Source organism: Ceratosolen solmsi, unplaced genomic scaffold (genome assembly GCF_000503995.2).
Source record: "Ceratosolen solmsi marchali unplaced genomic scaffold, CerSol_1.0 scaffold27, whole genome shotgun sequence".
NCBI classification, from domain to species: Eukaryota; Metazoa; Arthropoda; class Insecta; order Hymenoptera; family Agaonidae; genus Ceratosolen; species Ceratosolen solmsi.
In genome coordinates, this window is record NW_011948426.1 from 4400804 (window position 1) to 4412808 (window position 12005).

General features: G+C 41.7%; 2 protein-coding genes across 2 annotated transcripts; one reads left to right on the forward strand and one right to left on the reverse strand.

Annotated features, from left to right (window-relative positions):
* Positions 1-841: 841 nt before the first annotated feature.
* Positions 842-9304, forward strand: moody (G-protein coupled receptor moody; the record flags this gene model as incomplete). The annotated part of the gene is made up of 7 exons (XM_011501015.1): positions 842-981; positions 3182-3352; positions 3663-3790; positions 3882-4035; positions 4439-4641; positions 6246-6428; positions 8810-9304. Coding segments are annotated over 7 exons (1071 nt in total), but the record flags the coding sequence as incomplete, so codon positions are not given.
* Positions 9305-9950: 646 nt separating this feature from the next.
* Positions 9951-11865, reverse strand: LOC105363216 (ras-related protein Rab-32-like). The gene is made up of 6 exons (XM_011500848.1): positions 11721-11865; positions 11155-11187; positions 10978-11074; positions 10829-10885; positions 10472-10716; positions 9951-10119 (listed from the first exon to the last, which is right to left on the reverse strand). The coding sequence occupies exons 1-6, from the start codon at positions 11824-11826 to the stop codon at positions 9995-9997; spliced, it is 663 nt and encodes a 220-aa protein (XP_011499150.1). The 5' UTR covers positions 11827-11865; the 3' UTR covers positions 9951-9994.
* Positions 11866-12005: the final 140 nt, after the last annotated feature.

Sequence of the window (12005 nt, forward strand, 5' to 3'; positions counted from 1 at the left end):
GCGAGTATGTCAACGAAGCCATTAAAGTGTCGATTACATTGCATCGAATTGAATAATTAGATATACCACTTGAAGATTTGAAATAGTCAGTTCCACGAATGAGTAATTGATAGACATTGCTCAATTACTCACCTTTCAATGTTATCCAACAAATCGAGACGCGCTAGAATAGAGAGAATAAAAAGAAGACGAAGGATGATGAGCTCGAGTCGTGCTTGGTCAGTGGACAAAAAAAGACCGTTACCGTTACTACTAATACAGCGACAGCTACAACTACCACTAGGACAATCGGTATCGCTATTACCATCAGCACTAACATCGCCACTAACGCCACCACCACCACTACTACTCACTACTACCGCCACTACTACTACCGCCACTACTACCACCACCACTACTACTATTACTACCTGTTGGCTACTCGCTCCGCTTAGGGCTCGAATAAACCGTCCTTGACACTCTCGTAATAGACGGACGAGAGCCGATCACGTCTCGCTTCTTTAGTGCGCGCTCGTGTAGATGCCCAAGGGCTCCGTGCTTGGCCACGGGGGAGCCGCTTCTTCCCGGACGGAAGAGGCGGATGCGGTCGACCTCCTTTCGGCCGGGAGTAAAACCTTAACTAACCGAGGTCCGTCGGGCCTTGATCTCGTTTCAGATTCACCGGCGATGGACCAACTGACGCACGCCCTGTGGATGTCGCGGCTCGCGGCCAACTCGAGCCACGGGCCCGCCGTCGACGAGGAGCTCTCCAGGTTCGTAGCCGGCAGTCTTTACTTTTGCCATTCGGTCGTCGCGGCCCTTATCAAACCGCCTCCATTAATAATAATCCTGTTTCCGCAGATTCTCCAGGCCGCTGAGGAACTTTGCAGCGACGATCGCCATCCTCATCATGATCATCGGCCTGCTGGGAAATCTCCTCACTATTGTCGCCCTCCTCAAGTATCCCAAAGTCCGTAACGTAGCCGCGGCCTTCATCATAAGGTACAGCTTAACCGTGAGCTAAGCGCGAGCTAATGCCCGTCTCCTCGTCTCAGTTCCACCAACCCTCCGAGACGTCCAACCGCCGCCTCGTTAAAACTCCAAAACGAAAATTGTCTCGCCCGACTCCAATCACTCCGAAGCTTAAGGAAAAGTCAAAATTGAGCCGAGTATGAGGTAGAGTGCGAGTGTTGTTGACTCGTCCGAGACCGAGGGCAATTGATAGCGTAACGAGCGAGCCACTCGCTGCCAACCCACAAAGTATAAATATTTTGCCCTCGGATATTATTCGCTTGTCGATTCCATTCCATCCATCCGATTCGGTCCGAACTCCGACCCTCATCCACGAGCCCTAAACGCCACGTTAATTAACTAAACGTTCAAAGCGCGTCATCGACGGGATTACGGATCCACGGAGACGAGCGAGAGAGACGGCATCGCGTGCCCTCGTCCCACGAGCAGCGATCGTCAATTCCGAGCGTCGCATGCGTTGTTTACGACAAATTCACTGGACAAGTAAGAATATTACGTCAGCCTCGCGCTCGCTCTGCCCAAACAAACTCCCTATCCGTTCGCTTGCCAGCGTACTTGCGCGTCCCGTTGCTCGCACGTCCATCGTCCCGCCTCGGGGCTATCGAATCTCGATCGGTGTCCTCACCGCTGTCGATTGCCCGGCAGTTGGCCTCGCGAGTCGGTGAGTTCTTGGTCAAGGCTCTACGACCTTCGCGATCGACGGCCAACGAACAATTGGCAACGCGAATTGGCCAACGCGAGCGCCGATTGTAGCGTTACTGCCGGGGGCGCCGGGAATGATCAAGCCCTCTTAATATTTAACGAATTACGCTCGTTAATGGGCGCATTGTATTGTATTGGCGAATCAATCGGGCGATTGAACGGCACTCGTTACATAATTGAGAGGTCGGCTAATGCGAAATAAAGCCCCGTAAAGTAAAAGCAAACGCGCCGTTTGTCAGGCTTTTGCTGATCGTACGTGAGGGAATGCAATTTGGCTCTTTCCTTTTCACCGACCGAGCCCGTAATCGTAAATTCGGAAGAAATTCTTCGTTGCCGCAGATCGGCACCCAGCGAACAAGTGTACTTGTTCGACTCATCACCTCTCAATAAGATAATAATGAAAATAGCCTTTTTATAAAATAATTCCCGGCAATGATAATTTATACGATGCCGAGGCCAATTGTCATTAGCGACGATGGTGATGCAACGAGGAGCGATGAATCAGGTAATCCAATCACGCGTCCTGTTTATCATTATTATAATGTCAAAGGCACTTTGGATTTTCGATTAAATACAATTTGCGCGTCCATTTGTATGCGTAGGTGGGTGACTATGGAAATGGGTACGCGTGGATCGAGCGGACAGAGGCGTCATATTACTTAATAATGTGAAATTATTGTTTTGTTGGAGAGTGGCTTGATCTATGCGACTCCATTATAATCAAGAGCATCGAAGGTTATTTTTCGCGGCACTTAAAATGCCGTACGCGAGAGAGAGAGAGAGAGAGAGAGAGAGAGAGAGAGAGAGAGAGAAGAGCGATAGAATATTTTATTCTACCATGGCACTATGTGCGAGTATTACGCAACTACTTCCAAGCTCGAGAAATACAATATTTTACAATTGTTTTTAAATCTTTTACGATTCGCGCATCTACCCCGATGCTCGAACGACCTCCCCCGCCCTATTTTTTTTCTCCTCCTCCCTCCGCCCCTCTTTCTAGTTTTCCTTGGAGAAAAAAAAAACACTCTCTATTATAACTCGGTGCAATGAAATTTATAGTCGTGCTTCTACATTAATAAATAAAACTGCCAAACAATATAACAAAAGCGTAAAATATTGAAATATAGGCAATGCTAAGTTAGCGCGTATATTGTAATGTTACGAGCATCGAAAGAATTGCAATGGATTTTTTTTATTCGGTGCAACGTTTTCCCAACATTCATAAATAATACCAAAGCATATACTATACTGCTACGCAGTAATTAGCACTCACGCGTCTACACTTTTCTTTCCTTCTTTTTTCTTTTTATATGTTTTTTGTGTATGTGTTTGGATTATATGTTTTTTGCGTATGTTTCTGTGTCTTATATACAAGAAACAAGGAGCAGAGTTTTAATGATCGGGGAAATATTTTAGTTCTCATAATTAACTAGAAATAAATTACTTATGCGCGTGCATCCTTGTGCAGCTTGTGCGTCGCCGATTTCATTTTCTGCCTGCTGGTACTACCTTTCGATTCCATCAGATTCGTCGACGCAAGTTGGGCCGACGTTCGCTTTTTATGCGTCTTGGTGCCTTTTCTACGATACGGCAATGTCGGAGTGAGCTTACTCTCCGTTGGCGCCATAACGATTAACAGGTAACAATTCCATCATATCAATATCAATCAAAGAAAGCCCTTGACCCTCCTCGTCCTTCGCTCCTTACCCATAAATCACGCCGATGAAGATGATGATGATAAATTACAGCGGGGCCTTTGTCATTCTTACGACCTATCGATCGATAACTCCCATCTTACGTTGCCCCATTCCCCCGCATCAAAATATTGAAAGTTATTACGGCCTTTGAATTTTCATTGTCTCCCCGCATCATTCTCATCTTCCGTCGCATTCCGGACATTTCCATTGTAACCTTCTTCGAGGCTTATTACCCGAAGACCTTCCTTTCAGATACATCATGATAGCGCATCACGGAATATACGGCCGAGTATACAAGAAACACTGGATTGCTTTAATGATTCTCTTTTGTTGGCTCTTCTCCTACGGAATGCAAGTCCCGACTCTCGTCGGCTCCTGGGGTAATCACTCATTTACTTCTGAATATGATATTTTAGGAACAACGGCGTGATCGTTGCTTGTAATGTAATGAGCGTAATTTCTCTTCACCAGGCAAATTCGACTACGATTCGAATCTCGAAACCTGCTCGATCGTCCGAGATGCTAATGGCCGGACCTCGAAAACTTTCCTATTCGTAACCGGATTCGTCATCCCGTGTATCGTCATCGTTGGCTGCTACACGAAAATATTTTGGGTCGTCCACAAGTGAGTGAACTCCTAGCGTATTATGCAACTAATCCAAAGATGCGCGCGGATAGCGTTTTATCGTCGAAGCCACATTTTCTCTCTCTCTCTCTCTCTCTCTCTTTTTTTTTTTTTTTGTTTTTTTTTTTTTTTTTTTTTTTTATTGCCTGTATGAGAGATAAGCGAGGCCGATAAAACTATTCGTCGGTCATCGGCCACGAGACAATGATTGATTCCACGTTTATTAACACTCTTCCCCACCCCCACCCCCACCCTCCGTCGCTCACCAAGCTCCATGGATCAGTATCCCTTCGACGACCTCGAGTTCGAAATTTTAGAACGCGGACAGTGTCGCGCTGTCCATATCCCGAACCAATAACAAACTTCGTTAAATAAAAATTGCGCCAAATTGGATGATTGGCAGGTCGGAGTCGAGGCTGAGGAAACACACGGCACCGCCGAGCATCAAGTCGCCCCACAGCCCAGGGCGTGACACCCGCGAGATCAAGCAGCGGCGCAGCGAGTGGAGGATCACCAAAATGGTCCTTGCCATTTTCCTTGGATTCGTTGCCTGCTACCTGCCGATCACGATTGTCAAGGTCGCCGATCCGGAAGTCACGCATCCGGGTAAGGATCGAGGACGATTACGATGCCGGGGCACTCCATCGCCCGCTTTCTGCACGCTTTTAGCTTTTCGCGCTTACGGTATCTCCAACATTTTGCCAAATATTTCTTTTTTACGCTTCACGTTATCTTATCGGTGAATTGAAGTTGACTCTATCTCAGTAATGCAATCTCGTGTGTGTGCAAAATTAATTTAATTGCCAAATTTCAAAAGTTTCGGTGGACTTTTGCACTGTCGTCTTGTGTGCAATTGCGCTCATTTCAAGCGGATTAACTCTTTCGTTTGCCAAGTATTGTTCCGAGGGAGACGAGAACGTCAAATGCAAAAACATATTTAACGTTTAAAATAGCAATTTGAAATTTCTGCCAAATTCAGTAATGAATTAATTTAGGCTCGTTTAAAAATGGCTTGTTGGAAAAATTTCTCATCGCTTATGACACAATTTAACTAATTAAAATTTTCGATGCTACTCTCTCTCTCTCTCTCTCTCTCTGTTTAACACCATAATTAACTCAGAATTCCAAATTTGTCTAAATAAAAATTCTAAATAGCAAATGTACATTGTGCAATAAGTTCGCGTAATTACCGAAATATAAATGAAAAATAAACATACACGGCAATCTTATCGCTTATATTATAATAATAATAATAATAATAATAAATAGTAATAATAATAATAATAATAATAATAATAATAATAATAAACGAGTGTTATTTATAAAACAGTTTGCAGCGCGCTCGACGATTATTTCAAAAATTAAAAAATTTTTCGTGACAAAACTATCGACATCGTAGAAATGATTCGAAATATCGTTCATCCTTATTCATCGAATATTCACGTGGTGAGATCGGATGGTGACTCGAGTAAAATAAGAATAATTAATTACGAGACACCGCGACATCATTTACGAGCGATATTAGGATATTTTCAAGCTCTATAATCTCATTGCATACAAATAAACAAACAAACAAACAAACAAACAAACAAACAATTAAAAAACGAAGAAGAAAAAATCACTCGACGATTCGACAACGTTTACCTCCTACCCATACCATATTAATTCTCATGAAATCATACATGACTTTATCGGGAAAAAACGTATATTTGTTTTTTGTTTTGTTTTTGTTAAGTTTGTTTTTTTATTTCGTATTTAATTGCGTTACGTCGCCTGACGCGCCGCACCCATGTGAGAAAAAAAAACAACGTTAACGTTTGCCAATTTTATTATACATTCCTGTCTCCTCTTAGAGATGATGCGATTCTCAATTCTTTCGACTCGGCACGCGACTCACGTAATCGCTAGGATCCAGAGCTAGAAAAGAAGGCCTCGTCGTACAGGCAATGTGAGCTCCTCTCATAACTTCTACATCTTACCTAATTACATCTGCAACCGATTTTTCACGCTAATTAACATCGCACTTACCGCCACTGGCAATGAATGACTCGCTACCATCAACGGACACTGCTCCTTTCTCCCACAATGCTAATCTGAGCTGCTTAAACACACAGAATCTCCCTCTGAGCGCATCGCCTCAGTCGATCCGAATCGACTGGATGTATGATGATGATAAATGTGCCAATTAATTAACTTTCTGAATTTCGCAGCGTTCCACGTGATGGGCTACCTCCTTCTGTACTTCGCCTCGTGCGTCAACCCCATAATATACGTTATTATGAACAAGCAGTACAGGCAGGCCTACGCGGGCGTGATTAGCTGCTCGAGGATAAGGGCGAGCCTCACGCCCCATGGAAGCAGCGCACCGGGCCAGAACAACTTCGGCCACCAAGGTAACGACCAACGGCCCGCCAGCATCACCAAACTCTGAATAACCCACAAGTCAATGGCCTCCGCGTGCCCAATGCGCGAGCCGCTCCTTTCCTCTGTCGTAAGTCAAGGGCTACGCAACTCAACGCACGTCGCGCGAAGCCTCCCCGGCCGCGGCCTTGAATACCCATACTGCGAGACCCGCCCCCGCAGGTCGCGGAGGCTCTATTAGACTGATTTTAAGCCACTGTGATTAACATTTGACCTGGACTCTCTCCCACCCTGATTTCAAATTGCAACTCGAGACGCAAGACTAGTGCAAGACAACAACTACGATCCAACCTTCGTTTATCATAGCGGCCGTTCCTCTCATTATCATTACCATCATCATCGTCGTCGTCGTCGTCGTCGTCGTCGTCGTCGTCGTCGTCGTCGACGTTCTTCTTCTTCCACTTCTTCTTCTTCTTCTAATTATTATTAGTACTATTATTATTACTATTGTCATCGCCTCCATCATCATTATCATCATCAGCATCATCGACGTCGTTGTCGTCGTCGTCGTCGTTGTCATCACAATTGTTTAAACTACCGCTATTACCACTCCTGCTACCACCACTACTACAACAGCTGCTACTACCACTACTACCATAACTACTATTACTATTACTATTACTGCTACTATCACCACCACCGTAACTATCACCGCTACCATAAATACTATTACTGCCTGTTGGCTGCTACTGTTACTGTCACTATTAACATCAATACTATTACTATTGACACTATTATAATGATTATTGTTATTATTATTATTATTGTTATTATTCTAATTATTATTACTACTATTCTTCTTCTTCTTCTTCATATTATTATTATTATTATTATTATTGTTGTTGTTGTTGTTGTTGTTGTTGTCGTTGTCGTTGTCGTTGTCGTTATTATTATTATTATTATTATTATTATTATTATTATTATTATTATTATTATTATTATTATTTATTGTTATTGTTATTGCACCAGTCTTTGTTTTCTTTATCTAACTTTGTTGCAAGCGACGGATATTCTGGTGATTGCTTCACCTTATACTCTTAAACACAAATACACTTAAACCATAATTTTAATAAGTCCAAGCGAATGAGTCGCGGCTCTGCGAGACGTACAAATCGCTGTAAATACAGGCTCTTGGCTTTCTTACGAACTTGTCGTTTTCTCTAGATTTTCTCTCTTACGGATTTTTTTCCAGGATTGGCCGAACCGAGCTAAATATTGAACTCATGCGATTTTCTACGTACTAACGCAGTTACCGAGAGGCGAGTAGCATGTTTTAAAAAGAATGTGGTGTTTGGTAAAGCTTCGTATCACTAATCAATTTACAAATTAATTTCAAAGAGATCCCTCTAACTCGCTGATAACGTCCTCGAATGTTTAACGCTACATTTGGTTAATCGCAAGTCAATGTTACCCGTACACTCACTCTGATTGCTAAAACTAATAAACTAAAACACTTAACAAACTTGATACTCGATAACCAGTAGTTGACTTTTTTTTTCCTTCTTTTTTGTTTTTTGTTTTTTTCCGAGATTTTTTACACTTCACTTAAAAAATACTACGCGATAATGCTTAAGAGATAAATGATAAATCCGGCATGGATTATTTTACGGTCAAACGATCGACTTTAAAATACCGGATGGTAAATGCGTTTTTTGTTTCTATTTTTTTTTGTTTTTGTTTTTTTCTTTTTGTTTTTCATGGATTGATTTATTACTAATATTGTCGCATTGGTACTAAAATTGTTTAATAAATGGAAATTTTATCGAATATATCAGTACTACGGCATATCAATAAATAACAATAATTAAACGAGTTTATTTCTAATTCTTTGTGAAATGGAATAAATGAAATAGTGAAATGGCAAACGTAGGCCTGATGGAATGTAAGCCTTGAGCATTTAATAAGCTGATATATTCCTTCGACATAACGCAACATTACTTGTCAATTAATCAATAAAGTTGAACTATTAAATTATTTTCTATTTACAGATGCTCTTTAGAAAAGTAAAAATTTGGTATGAGCAAGCCGTTGCGTGGAAACGGTAAAATGTGAGCTATTCGGAGTGCAAAGATTAATGAATGAATCAATGATGTTTGAGTCTATGCGTAACGGGAAATTAAAACGATGCTTTGTAAGGAAAATTCTACGTTTCAATGTAGCGAAACGAAAGTACATTGTTCGAGCATTCGCTGAAATTTCAAATAATCGGTATCGCCGCAAACGCCGAGTAGCTCACATTGTACAATAAAATTTCAATTTTACTAAAAATGTTGAGCTTTTTTTGGTTAGCTAATACTGTCGCGCGACAATACCAAACAAATCAACAATAAAATTGAATTAATCTTCGTTTTAGATTACTCCAAAGACTACAGCAAGACTATGGTCTCGTCAGTATCCATCGCTATGAATTCCGTAAGAGACGTTCATCGCGACGATCAATTTTAACGAAGTGGATAAGATAGCGCAACTTTAGACGTGACACTGGAGAGAAATTTAGTCATTTTATCGACATATATAAAGTTTCGGTTGGAGGAAACGACGAAGGATGGTAATAGGAACGTCAGCAGGCTATTTACGGGAAAGCCCATTAATATTCATTCGACTAAGAGGTTCTCAAGAATTAGAAAATCCTGTACGCCTTGTCGTAATGTCGAACTGTTCACATTTCTCTTTATACGGATACGTAGAAGTTCTGATGCAGCATGTAGCAGGATGTATGATTATTTTATACACGTACGCGTTATATGTACAAAAGTCATGATTGCACGACCAAAGAGCGCGAAAGAATTCAGATTTTGTAAATAAAGTACATGTGTAAGGGAGTATAGAGTACGGCAGCTAGTTAAATAATTTTATAGTAAAAAATAGAAAGGATTTATTATCAAAGCTTATCTGTGTGTGTATGCCTGCCTGCCTGCCTGCCTGTCTGCCTGTCTGCCTATGTATTTGTGTCTATGCGCGCGTGTCTGTTCGTATGGCTGTGTTCGTGTCTATGCGCGCATCTATTTGTACGTGTTTTAATGTGTGTGTACGCGCCTGTGTCTGTCTGTGCACGCACACGTATGCGCATGCATACGGAGAGACAGAGAGAGAGAGAGAGAGAGAGAGAGTTGCGCACACACGTGCCTACACAAACTAAATATGCGAAATAAATACAAATATAGATACACGGCAACGGATAAGATACTATGTAACCTACACGTATCATCGTGACGCACATGTGAGATTATGTATAGTAAGAATAATTGATATGATATTAAACAAATGTTAACAATTTTACAAAATAAATCAACATCGTTATAAAGTTTAGTATAAAACAATGGCTTAAAGTTATTATAGATTCCAGGTATTCCACGGTTTAATCGTATTTCGATAACGCAAAAAAAAAACACCATTTAAATTGAAAAGGCTTATAAAATTATAATATATATATATATATATATATATATATATATATATATATACATACATACATACATACAGACACACACACACACACACACGCACACACATATATATATATATATATATATATACATTAAAATTTACAACAAATATGCTTGTCTCGTAGTAATGGAGTGTCGCGTAACTTAATTGACTCTCGTATTTCATCGTTAATTTTTGACTTGAGAACATTAACAACCAAATAGTGCATCGCCTCATCTGAAAACGACAATATAATGCAAAATTAATACCTTCGAATTTATTTTGTAAAATTGAGAATAAGCGCTAAAACGTCATCAGTAAATTTTCAATGCAATTTTATTGTGGTCAAGTTGCGACGATAATTTTTTATTACGATACTCTATCGGTTATATTTTTTTCCTCTTTCGCACAATATTTCGCATTATAAGCGAAAGATATTGAGATTGTTAAATAAAGCTTATTACGCATATTATCGGTCGTATTATTAAATCAATTATTAAATTAAGAATTTAATCGAGGAAGTGACGGCGAGATTGACTCGATTATACTGCGGATTCCCAAAGCGGACCAACAACGCAGTAACACTTACTTATGTTCATGTTTTCTTTGGCCGAAGTGAGGAACCACGAGCCAATTTCGTTCTCTTTGCAAAATTTGATGATTTGTTCGTTGGGAATGGACGGCTCCTTAATGTCGCACTTATTAGCCAGCAGGACAATCGGTATTTTCGAGCCGTCCGGCAATGTCACGGTTTCTCGAAGATTGCTCAGCCACTTCTTGACGGAACGGAAGGTCGCTATCCTCGAGATATCGAACACCAAAGCTGCGGCAACTCTAAAACGTAAATGTCGTTAGGAGAATTTTACGAGGGCCCCGCGGGGAAGTATCGCACCGGGACTTCTCGATACTCCTAAGGACCAAGCAGTTAACTAATATTCATATTTACGCATATTTGTAGTAGACTCTCGTCATGTAGCCGAACCTCTCGTGACCGGCGATGTCCCTAAAAGTTACGTAATCGTGAGTGGGCGTTAAATACGTTACCTTACTAACCCCATGAGATTAAGGAGCAGTTAAATTATCAGCACACGTTACCATAATTGGAGATTAATTTTCGTATGCGAGTCCCAATCGATCGACCTCACCGCGAAATCGGCGCCAATGGTCGTCTTGTAGTTGGAGGAGAATTTGCCTGGCCAATGGGGAATTAAAACCGAGAGTTGTAAAACGCCTCGTGGCTACGTAATAATAAACGAGCAGTAAATATAATACCTTCGGTGTATCTTCGAACAATCGCAGTTTTCCCTGGAAAAACAAAACAAAACAAAAAACAAAAAAACGAAGAAAAAGTAAATGAACGTCACTGGTTCATCTCAAGTGCTTCATCGCTCCTCTACGACGCGACGCGCCTTCAACGAATTATCAACAACGAATTATCGATCGTCGATGTCGACATGCGTCAGTGCGTGCGAGTTTAGAAGAGCGCGAGCGCGAGCGCGAGCGCGAGCACAAGCACACCGAGAGCGCTAAATTCACAAGCTCTTGTGACAGGTGCGTATTTACAGGTAAGAGATTGTTTGCATTTAGCTGGAGTCATTGTATGACGATGTAATATCCCAGAGAATCGACCTGATACTCGATAACATTGGCCGATAGCTTCTATCTGGGCTTATCTACGAGCTCGCGTTGTTTATCGAAAAATTCCGAGAGCACAGATTTAACGAAACGTTTAACCAACCAATAAGTCGGCCCGTACGAGCGTCTGCTCCTTATCTGCCCCCTTATCAATTCTCATTTTCCGTCATTGGGCGACTTTAATGTCATCGTCGTGCACTTACCCACTCCGTAATCGCCGACGACGAGAATTTTGAAAAGCAGCTCCTGTTGACCAAAGTGCCCGAGCACCGCGTCCGAATCCTGCCGCAACACCTTCCTCCCAGCCATCGTCCTCCTACCGATTATTCTCCTTTTTATTAAAATGCAAAGCGGACGCCAGCGACTTTAGACGAACGATTTTTAACGAACGATTCCGGCCCCCTTACGACCCTACAATACAAAAGCAAATCTAATTGCCCGCCTAAATCCAACCACCTCCCGCTCCACCCCGTTCGCTCAACTACTAG

Coding starts and splice junctions, on each gene's coding strand:
- LOC105363216 (XM_011500848.1), bottom strand. CDS start 11,826: ATGGCTGGGAGGAAGGTGTTGCGGCAGGATTCGGACGCGGTGCTCGGG. Junction 11,188..11,720: donor CGTCGGCGATTACGGAGTGG/GTAAGTGCACGA, acceptor TTGTTTTTCCAG/GGAAAACTGCGATTGTTCGA. Junction 10,120..10,471: donor CAAAGAAAACATGAACATAA/GTAAGTGTTACT, acceptor TGTCGTTTTCAG/ATGAGGCGATGCACTATTTG.